This window comes from Cydia strobilella, chromosome 22 (genome assembly GCF_947568885.1).
Source record: "Cydia strobilella chromosome 22, ilCydStro3.1, whole genome shotgun sequence".
Classification (NCBI taxonomy): Eukaryota; Metazoa; Arthropoda; class Insecta; order Lepidoptera; family Tortricidae; genus Cydia; species Cydia strobilella.
In genome coordinates this window covers 1,711,227-1,723,028 of record NC_086062.1, presented here as the reverse complement: position 1 = coordinate 1,723,028, position 11,802 = coordinate 1,711,227, and the positions used below count along the sequence as shown (strand labels likewise).

Here is an 11,802-nt window from a genome sequence, read left to right as displayed (position 1 = left end):
TATTTACAAGCTTTTTATTAACTTGCAATGTATCTATGTATGTATTAAGTATGTTTGTACGAGTCAAATTTTGCAAGTTAAATTTGACCCTCTTCCCGACTTCCAATGAAGCTGAAAATTTGCATACATATGTATGTAGGGTGACAGTGCAATATTATGATACCATCGAGCTGATCTGTTGATGGAAACAGGAGGTGGCCACAGGAACTCAATTAATAAAAAATAAAAAAAAAACGTGATAAAACAACGAAACCTAATTGTTTGGGGTTCTTAGAATTGTCTCGATGAGTATTAGTTGCCTGTGGAAAGAACAGTACAGTCAGCGATAAAAGCTTGTAGCAAAATTATTTTTTTGTCAAAATCTTATTTCAACAAGGGTAAAGGTGCCTACACATACATGTACAAAGAGCTGCGAAAGTTTATAAAGTGGGTATGCACTTTTGCAGCTGGGTGTATACACTGTACGCCTCATAGTTGTAAAGAAGAGACGCTTTTCTGATAGATTTTCGCACATTGACCCGACTGTTGGTATCTTTATTGCACGCGAATAACTATATTGTGGTCAATATGCGAGTGACATTTATATCATAAATATCTCTGGAGTTTAAAGATCACATTGCGCCAATTTTGGCGCACATTTGGCACATTGCTAGCACTAACTCTTGACGTATACCGCAGCTCCATTTGTTGATGTACACCCGCCATCCTGATACACCAAACCGCTAATTAACTTAGCATCTCTACAAATATGTATGCAGGGGCGCTAAGCTAGCCGACGGGGTATCGGTGGTCTGCAGACGCGTTCCCGAAACCCCGTCCACAAAGCGCGTGGCGGAACACCCCAAGTCTAGTCCGTGGGCGTCGGACATAGTCCCTTGGCTTCTCCCGGGCCAGTGAGTGGGATCCATCTGTGCCAACAAAAAAGAGGAGGGGTGCTAAGCTATTAGTTCTGCTGACTCTCCTTACCTAAAAGACATATTAGTGTATTCTTAAATCTCAAAACTAGTTATTGATCGTAGAAGATATATTATTCTTAGTAAGAAACGTACCCCCTAGTTTGACAGCTGGAACAGATGGTGCCACATCTTTTTTGGCATAAACTTACCTCTAGACAGAATTATCTATACATCTTATAAAACAAAGTCCCCCGCCGCGTCTGTCTGTCTGTATGTATGTATGTTCGCGATAAACTCAAAAACCGTCCAAGTGCGAATCGGACTCGCCCACCGAGGGTTCCGTACTTTTTAGTATTTGTTGTTATAGCGGCAACAGAAATACATCATCTGTGACAATTTCAACTGTCTAGCTATCACGGTTCATGAGATACAGCCGGACAGACGGACAGCGGAGTCTTAGTAATAGGTTCCCATTTTTAGCCTTTGGGTACGGAACCCTAAAAACTACTGAACGGATTTTCATGCAGTTTTCACCTATCAAAAGAGTGATTCTTGAGGAAGGTTTAGGTGTATTTTATTAAGGTTTACCCGTGCGAAGCCGGGGCAAGTCGCTAGGTTAAAACCTTTCTCCTTTACAAGACTTCTTGCATTACCTACTCTATTCGTCAACATGACAGTTGACTATAAGAAAAAAAAACCGTAAATCCATCCTGTCAAATATGGCCGAGGGCAGCTCAGGCGGTTCACATATCAAGCCCCTCTCACCCGAAGCTCTTCATCCCTGCGCCAAAAAACCAATACCGGAAAAAGGTGACATCGTCAAATTAAAGAAATGCGACTTGCCTCCTGACCCAGAACCAATTCCACCAACCCCATGCCAAATACAGATTAGGGAACAGAAGTTAAAAGCAGGGGTGATTTTCTGTCCTAAACCACCTCCCGAACCTCACCCCCCAGTTCCTGAATGCCCCGCTATTTGTATCGAAAAAGTGAAAAATCTTCCAATCCCTATTTCTAAGGAAGTAATACTACCAAAGTGTCCAGTGCGGAGAATAGTAACTGGTTTTGCAAGATGTAACAGGATTAGAGACGCAACTGCAGCTCATCCGGACCTACCGTGGCCTGGCTGCCCACCTGAACCACCCCCTCCACCCCCAAGGATCCCCACTCCTTGTGAAATACAAAAAAAAGATCAGGCTTTAGCGAGATGCAATGCAAAGTATGCACACTATTATCCACCTAAAAAGCACTAAAATTTGTATCGACGATAAAACACAATAATTATTATTTTATGTGAGACTTGCAAAATTCAGGAAACCCTATTAAAAACCCTATTGAAAAGTTACCCTATTCAAACTTGGTAACCCTATGAACACATGATGCCAAATAATATATAATAAAACAAAATGTCTGACTCTCGGATACGAGTTGGGCTAAACAGCCTAACAAGGGCTCTTTTACTTTCAAATAAAGTGCATGAAGAAGAAAAAGTGATCCACGATGATAACCTTGAGGGCGATATTAAAGATCTGAAAAAGGAATTACTGCAAAAAATGGAAAATTTAAAAGAAGTTGACAATGGAACCGACTATACTGTTCTACTAGAATACTTGACACACAAAGAAACCAGAAAATAAAGCAATTATGAAATATTTCTCGTTATTATTATTATGTACCGAGAACTTATAGTATAGTTATATTATAACATAAACATATATATGTAACCTATATGTTTCCTATAGGCTACATTTTAATTATTTGTAAACAAATGATACCTTCCTACCTTTTGTATGTTGTAGAGCTCATAATTATTTGCATTTAAAACATATTATTGTTAAATGCATCCTTTCACGTAACTTCAATAAAAAGTTTAAAATATTTTTAATAATTTCGTCCACATTGATATTTAGAACTCTTAGTGCATAAAATAAGGTCCTTTTGATAGTATGTTTGCTGCTAAAATTAATTGGAACAAATCTATCTATTCAAACTTAATGTTTATGAGGACGTAAAATTGGTCACTTTTTTATTTATTATGTTATGATTGTTATGAACATATGCTACCTATTCTGTGTTGACGAACTCTTTTTCCCTTTAGATACTACCTACTCAAAACTTCAAGCCATTATGCAGTGCACGCTGCAAGAGTAATTTGGAAGGTGCTTATTAGAAGGTAGTTTATTAAAAGGTAAGTATAAATTTGTTGCAACAATTTTATTCACAATAACAATATCTCCATACAAAATACAACATAAACATTTACATAAAACTCTTCCAAGCAAGCAAACTGACTAGACTTGCATCATTAAAATTAGAAAAATACCTACACTGGTTGAAATATTATTTACCAATAATAAATATAGTATTGTTTAAATTTCAGTAGCAATATATAGAGAATAATATAAAAGTTTACTAATATGAAGTAATAATTTTGGCACGTATTTACTATATAAGTAATAAATATACTATGGGGCCACAATTTTCACAGTCCGACACTTAAACACATACATCAGTAATAATTAAGGCACATACCCATTAGGTATATAACATTATTTACTAGTCAATAAAATATTTCATATTATTTACAATAAAATCTCAGGCATTTGCGAAAAGCTGTCCAAAAACTAGAATAATCTAAAACCCCATTTTAAAATTTAGAATATTTTAAAACTCCGAAGGCATTGAAAATATTAAAATGCTAAAATACTTAAAATTTAAAATAACATTACAAGCTACGCGGTTCATTAAAATCGATTGCAAAATCTTCAAAAAACCCGGGCCGGGTTCAAAAAAGGGTAACAAACCCTTTTGAAGGGTAAGACCGAGTGCGGTTACCACGCCGCACCGGTGGAGGGTATAATCCAAGTATAAAAGTACAAAATATCATTTTCTCTGAGGCGGCTGCATCGGGGGTTGATGGAAGGGGTGGTACTGCCTGGACAGTATGCTCTCCTAAAAGAAAAAAATAAATTTATTAAAAAAATACAGGCAATATTATAAGGATAGGATTAAATATTGACTTTATTGTAGTATTGTAGAAAATCTAATGGGTTAATAAAACCGTCTGTTAAACACAAACTTTGAAATACCAAGGTCGATGTGAGGAACAGTTAGAAAGGAAGAGCTTCACTCTTTCTGCTCTACTGACCTTCTGGAGTATATATGTACTATACAGCATAAACGCAAGAGTTAAAAGTGACGAAAGAGCTCGTAGCCGGTCTTCCCTTATAGTCGTTCTTCTCCACGTTTACCTTAACCTTTCGTATGCTTAGGAGCAGATCTGCTCCATATGTCCAGTCGAATATTCAACTTAAACTTGAAGTCACGATTGCTATTTATATGGCAATTTTTTGACATGCTCATACGAAAGGTTAATAATATTCCATAAATATATAGGGTATGTCAAAGTACAAATCGGACGGAGTGAGCAGTGATGAATGAAAACAGTTTTACTAGAATCTTACCACATTATTTGGCAATTGTTGTGATCTGTGCATCTGCCGCTCTTGCAAAATGATAAGATTCGCAGCGCTGTGAAAAAAGTTCAATTTTAGCAAACTCGTAACTCTCGTAACTCAAAGTTAGATAGAGTGAGAGAAACACTGGGGCTAGATAAACACTTATGGAAAACTTTCATCTCTTTGTAAGAAAAGGCGATTTCGTGCGGGTCCTCCACTTTCGTCTTAAGCAAACTTGAAATGATAAGAGTGCCACTGGATACAGTGGCGGCCAAGGGCCTGACACTCTTTGATAGAGAATGATAGTCTTATTGCGATTCCTATATTATAAGAGGAAAGAGAAAATAGTGCCATGCTTTGTCCTTATTACTGACCGGGTGGCATCATAGGTAGGAGGCGATGGCGAAATACCGAAAATTATAAGTGAAAGAGAAAAAATCCTATGCTGCCCAAATTTTATATAAATATTCTTTCTCTTACCCCCGGTCGCTCGGTGGCGCATCTATGTATAATTACTTGTATATACTATGTATGAGTGGCAGCGCCAGGCGTTGGCGACCACCGAAGGCCTCGCACATCGCAAAAACTTTTGTGTTAGCTACCAAAAAAAAATTACAAAGGGCCTCGCAAAATTAACCCAATACGTCGCGATTTATCTGTCTACACTTCATTTCAATATTTAGTAGAAACCTCTGTACTCCAGTCAACATACTAGGCTAATACTAACCAACGGGTTGCGTTACCAACACTGACCTTAGATTGAGTTACCAATCGCCACCAATTAAGCTTTAGGTACCCGAACTGCGCAAAGTCGCGTATTCGAAAGTTTTATCCTGGTCCTAATGTAATTATCGGCTCCTATGAGAGGCCCAGAGACTCCTGCATCACATTCTGGGTACTCTAAATGTATTTTGGGAAAAATTACCCAAATGGGAAAAGTTATACGATTTGTCCTTACGTGTCCATCGCCTCCTGGGAGAGGCCCAACGCCTCCTGCATCTCATGTGAGGTACTCTGGAGAAAATCGCGGTCGCAGTATTTGCCGAGACCCTGCTCTGTCAAAACCTGTAAAATATAATATGTCGCGTGTAACTTTGACCCCAACCATTATTGGTTCAAACAAACATGAAATAAAACTATGAAAACGGATTATATCGCCTAGTAGTAGTAATAGTAGTAAACACTTTATTGCATAAAACAAGTACATAACACAGAGAGAATACAGTAAATGTGTACAAAGGCGAACTTATCCCCTTGAGGGATCTCTATCTATCGCGTATATTGAATTTATAATACATCCCGACGTTTCGAACCCTTTACAGCGTTCGTGATGGTGGTTTTCATAGTTTTATTTCATGAATAACTATCGCGGTAACGGAAGACAATATTAAAACAATAATAATTATTGATCTCTTATCCAAACAATTCACTACTACTTATATACAGTTTACTTATACCACAAAGTATGTCACCTCGTAAACTCGTAAAGTGCCATCTATTGTATTAGCACGACAACATGTGGCAGTGCTTTACGCGACTTTCATTGGCCTGAATGTACGGACAGGCTTTACAGATAGGCGGACAGCGCCATCTCTGAGAAGTTCCGTGTGACAGACAGACTCTTCATAGAGACAGATCATAAAGAACAACAACAGTCTATAGTGAGCGAGCATTAACTGTAGACGGCAGCACAGAAGCGAATTCATTGGCGCGAAGCATTAACTTTATCTCAAGTTTCCATTTTTAGGGTTCCGTACCCATAGGGTAAAAACGAGACCCTATTACTAAGACTCCGCTGTCCGACCGTCTGTCACCAGGCTGTATCTCATGACAGTTGAAATTTTCACAGATGATGTATTTCTGTTCTGTCACGATGTGATACAGCCTGCTGTCAGACAGGCGGACGGACGGACATCGGAGTCTTAGTAATAGGGTCCCGTTTTTACCCTTTGGGTACGGAACCCTAAAGAACATCGTGTAACAGAACTTTCGGAACTAAACATTCGGAAACCTTACGGCCCGGCCACGACATCGCGCGGCGGCCATAGGTTGGACCGAGACACAGCGATCGGACCTTTCGTTCCCACCTATATATGGCCGCCGCTCGCCGCTGTCGCCTCCGCGCGATGTCGTGGCCGGGCCGTTAAAGACTTACACGAGCAATAAGCGTCTCCGCCGGATTCTCCACACAATAAGGCACGTTGTTGTTCCGGCTCGACCTTTGGTCATGATCTGAAATGTTACAAACAAGCACAATGTTACACACATTTTGTCTACAGGGTCCCTTTCTAACAAAAGCTATCAAAAAGGGACTTCCACTTGTATTACAAGCTACAAGCTTTTGATAAACGGGTCGGTAAACCGCTGCTGCTCGCGAACCATGAGCCCGATTCAGATCTAACAACTTGTTACGGTTTTGATATTATTTTGATACTGCCTTGAAGTGCGCACACGCTGATAAGAGTCCCCGGCAAGCTCGGTTCTCCATACAAACGTAGTTACGCTTTCATTTTGAAACGAGTAGCTAGATTGCTCTGAAACTTAGTACTTACAATTGGATAAGGTATATCTAGGTCTGTAATTAGTTTATGTAGCTTCAGATACCATAGTAAAAAAAATACAGCGAATTTAAGTTTTTCATAAAAAACTTGTTTTTGCTCTATTTCGTTTGTTTTATAAACTGGAGCTATATAAACTAATTACAGACCTAGATATACCTCATATCATTGCATGTGCAAAGTTTAATAAGAATCCAATTTAATACGTAGTTTTAAAATGAGAACGAAACTCCGTTTCTATGGGAAGGTGAAATTCGGCCAAGCTTGCTCTTAAGTGAAAATACTGAAAATATCACCAAGACGTTAGTCAAAATCGTATCAAAACCTGTTTAAAACTGTAATCAATTGTTAAATGAGAATAATACACATTCAGTACCATTTCGTTCAGTTCCGGACTTTAATTGTTGAACTATTTAGGGGTTCAAGCTAATTTGGTTGTCAATACTAACGGTATAAAATGTCCAATGTAAAGTAAACCCTAAATGGCTCAACAATTACAGTCAGTGATTGTACCTTGTCACAGTGACAATAGTATGTGGTCCCTTCTACTTTCATATATTGATTGTCACTATGACAAGGTACGAAACGATCTGAAATTAAATGCCTTGACTATACCCAAACGAGTGTTAAGTTAAAATGACTTTGTTGATAATATCCTTTGTCTGACCCTGAAAGTAATATGAAGGAAGGTTTGAATACAGCGCCATCTTTTGTAGGGCTACGTTAACTACAAGTACTCTAGAGTAAATGTGACGTTACTGGGAAAATGTCCACTAGGTGGCGCGATATATTCAAAATAAGTATCTTTTTTAGCCAACTTCAAAATAATAGAAGATTTATAAAATCGAAAATTCGTTAATAATGTTTTTGTGGCTATTCCTGCCTTTCTAAAAAAACTTAGTTTCTATAATTACATACGATACGATAATGTAAAAAAAAGCTAAAGTCTTAGGCTTTAGGATAGTGATAAAAATACCAACTTTTGCCATTTCACCCCGAAACTTTGAAATTCGCAGTGCAAGTGTTATTTATACGCCATAATTTCATATAAGTTTGACGTTTAAAATAACAGTTGCACTGCGTGTGCTATCAAAATCGTTGCAGACTTATCTTGGTCTAACTACAAATCCCAGAGGTTTTTACCTATCCATACATTTTGTATGAAATCATGTGTGCGATATCACGTCCGTAAGATTCTAGGTTTTGAAATTTTAAATATTTTCGATATGACCTTGAAGGATTGGTCTATGCGAAATGAAATGAAAGTCACCAAGATGATCGTCAAGGTCGTGTCAATACCAGATCAAAACCATAACAAATTATTAAATTAGAATTGACCTGCGGGATTTAATATAAAAAACCGGCCAAGTGCGAGTCGGACTCGCGCACCGAGGGTTCCGTACTTTTTATTATTTATTGTTATAGCGGCAACAGAAATACATCATCTGTGAAAATTTCAACTGTCTAGCTATCACGGTTTATGAGATACAGCCTGGTGACAGACAGACAGACGGACAGCGGAGTCTTAGTAATAGGGTCCCGTTTTTACCCTTTTGGGTACGGAACCCTAAAAATAATATAGGTAATATTAATTTGGTAGTGTATTTAATTTAATGTTAATAATTTTAGTTAATGCAAACGCCACAACAAAACAGGTAAAAACCAGGTTATCTGTAAAAATATTAATTAGTAGAAAAAAGCAATTAAAATACATACTTATAAAGCAATATTAAGCAAACAGTAAGTATAAGTACATACCAATAATTAAATACGTAAATCTGTGTACATATATGTATAAATATAATGTTTCATTCATTACCAACCAAAACTCACTCAATAACAAATTTAATAAGTCGAATCGTGTAGTTTACTTACTAAAGGGGCCTACCCATTACCAGTCCGCTAGCACATAATAAATAATAGTATTAGGTAAAGAAGATTCACTCTCTAACAAAACTCATTTATTACAACTGATATGACCGATAGATGGCGCAAGCGCGAACAAGCGTCCGTTCCATAGCGGTGCCCGGCAACTACCTACTTAACTATGGCTAGACACCAAAATTAGCCTCATGCATGAAGTTTATTCAAATATAATATAATATTAAACCTCATCTGGATAAATATGTATACTTGAAAATACTATTAACTAATTTTCCTATTGCATGCGTGTTGCTTTCTGTAAATTATTGTAAGGGACTCGGCAGGACAGGCTCAGCCTAGTGTCAGTCACTGTGAAAAATTTGTTAACAATGTTTTCTGGCAATAAATATTTTGTATTTTTTTTTGTATTATTATATTTGAACGAAATATTTTATATTCGGATGTTTCTTACCGTTATATCATGTTACAAATGCATTTCCGTTATTAAATTACCATTTAATTACTTAAAATAATAAATAAAAAGTACAAAAATTTGCCCGCGGAAAGCTAGTGAGCGAAACGCGCGAAATGTCACGTGACGTCACGCGTTCGCCAGATTAGTTCACATAAGTGTCATTAGTAGCACACGTCAGTTGGGCCGGCCAACGTGTGACGTCATCACGCTCTGTCGAATTCGCGCCAAAAAATATGAGCGTTTCAACCGCTCAAACTTTTTCAACATTTAAATAATTTTTTAACAAATAATGTGAACAAAAGTAGTTAATGTTTTTCTGGTGTTGAAACGATATAAATTATAATTACAAAAATAAAAATAAAATCATGCATGGAGCTAATTGTCGTGGGCCGCATGTACAGTCAAGGGCATAAATATATATGCATTCCCAGTTTCAAAAATATGTGTACGCTCTTACACCTTCAGAAATCAGAAATTTATTAGTGAGTTTTCGTCGTTAACTGAGACTGTAAAAATATAATATATTGAATCACAACACACTAAAATGGACTTACTTCTGCCTCTCATCGTCTGCATTAAGTCATTTGATGTTTTTCTGCGAACATTCATCCCTTTTTTACTATTTTCTTGATTTTAATGTGCCATGATTGAGATAACCATTTCAATACAACATTTAATGACAACAATGTACTAATAAAATGAAAATATTAAGTCACACGAACGCTCCCATACAATCGACGTTACGATCTCATTTTAAAACGACGTGCTTATATTATATGATATGAATTATATCTTAATTATTACTTATATTATATGAATTATTATTATATGAATGTCTGGTACTATAAACTGAAATAGATATTATACATATATTAAAGAAGAAAAAAAAAGCGCGTACTGCTTGCCCTTAAGGGGCCTGCTGACTATCAGTCCGCCGGACAACATCAAGTTAAATAAAAGCTTGTAAAAACTAGTACAGTCACCTTCAATAATATGTTACTCTTCGAAAGCTGCAAAAATAAGTGACACGGTCATCTCTACAAAAAGATGGTGTCAGATATTTTTGCGGCCTTCGATTTGTAACATATTATTACAGGTGAATGTAATAAATAATATAAAAAAGGTAACTTGAATGTTTATGAAAAAAATTCATTTTTTTCAGAATGTTTTAATATGAGCATAACTTCAACTGTATGACGGTGGCGGTGGTGACTATAAAATAAAAAGATATTGACCAAATTGGCATCTCTGGTAAAACGTCTGAAGCCTCATGAATCTATAGTCCGTTTTTTTAGATTAGAAATTTTATAACCTCAAAAGCAGTGATAATTTTTTCCCTCCAAAATTAAATCTGAGTAACTATGCACTGAATAATTCAGTTATATACATTATCTACGTATTATTAATAATGATTATAGTGTCATTTACATGTTATTGTACCGCAATATTAAGTATCATATGGATGGTATAGAAAGGATGCCAATCTCTTATGGCAGAATTGTTGCAAAAGTGACCGCTTTCAGCTTAAAATAATAGTTCCTAATCTCTCCGGTGGCGCTAGTTAGGCTCTGGGACATGAGTATAACATGAACCATACAAGGCAACAAATAACCCGACCAAATTACGTAGGCTGTTTTTGGTAGTATTTCGGTGTATGGTGGCGCCGCCTAATTACTGTTTTTTGATGGACACTTTTCATGCATAGAGATTTGGCTCCTTTATATAGTCTCCATGATGGGAACTTTAGCATTTCGAAAGAAAAACTTAATTTAATTACCACTACTTTTGAGGTTAGATGAATTCTAATCTTAATAAAAACGGAGTATAACTCTGCACAAACTGCAGTAACAATGCGGAAGTGGCAACATAAACCAAAATGGATGTCATATACAAAAGAAGTAACCAAGGCCTCCAGTGCCCAGGGCCGGGATCGAACCAGCCGCCTGCCGCCGCTACAGAGGACTGCATTCGCGGCAGATGCCTCAACCACTCGGCCACCCGAGTCGCGGCATGGGTCGAATGGGGCTGATAACTGTCAAAGGTTGTTGCAGTGCATAATCTTTTACCATCATATTTTCACGAAAACGCACGAACGTATCATGCTATTTCAGTCAGTATCAGTACAAAAAGTACTGAGGTTGACTGAAGTAGCATGACAAATACGAACGTTTCCGAGAAAATACGATGGCAAAGGATTATGCACTACATCTGTACCTTATTCCTTAAATTCCTTTGAAAATTCACAGTGTCACTTCCACACTTAGTCCTGCAAAGTTATTGCAGAGTTAGAGCGTTTTCACATTGTCCGATCCGATTTTTTTTTTTTACTATATCGGATGTAGGATCCTACATCCCCGTAGTCAGACCGCGGAGGCGCTCCAGGACGCCATCTTTAGCGGTCACGCACACTACAATAAACACTATGCCTACACATTACCTATACAAACAAAAATTATCGTCCGACAGTGGACGGGGGCTCCGACATGGCTAGCATTATCGGAAGCGGAAGGTGGCAATGACAAAAACAGCTGCAGGAGAGTACCATTGGCATT

At 37.4% G+C, this 11,802-nt stretch overlaps 2 protein-coding genes across 4 annotated transcripts in view; one reads left to right on the top strand and one right to left on the bottom strand.

Moving 5' to 3' along the window:
* Positions 1-1,567: 1,567 nt before the first annotated feature.
* Positions 1,568-2,157, top strand: LOC134751549 (cornifin-A-like). Its single transcript, XM_063687006.1, has one exon. It carries the CDS (start codon positions 1,616-1,618, stop codon positions 2,147-2,149), a length of 534 nt encoding a protein of 177 aa, XP_063543076.1. The 5' UTR covers positions 1,568-1,615; the 3' UTR covers positions 2,150-2,157.
* A 934-nt stretch (positions 2,158-3,091) lies between these two features.
* Positions 3,092-11,802, bottom strand: part of LOC134751533 (voltage-dependent calcium channel type D subunit alpha-1-like) — an 88,487-nt gene continuing 79,776 nt past the window's right edge. For all 3 annotated transcript variants that reach the window (XM_063686972.1, XM_063686973.1, XM_063686974.1), the window contains 5 exons: positions 9,805-9,845; positions 6,510-6,586; positions 5,313-5,419; positions 4,361-4,427; positions 3,092-3,848 (listed from right to left, as the gene is read on the bottom strand). In XM_063686972.1, coding sequence (XP_063543042.1) covers positions 3,780-3,848; positions 4,361-4,427; positions 5,313-5,419; positions 6,510-6,586; positions 9,805-9,845 — 361 coding nt within the window. In that variant the 3' untranslated portion in view covers positions 3,092-3,779. The remainder of the gene's footprint in view (positions 3,849-4,360; positions 4,428-5,312; positions 5,420-6,509; positions 6,587-9,804; positions 9,846-11,802) is intronic.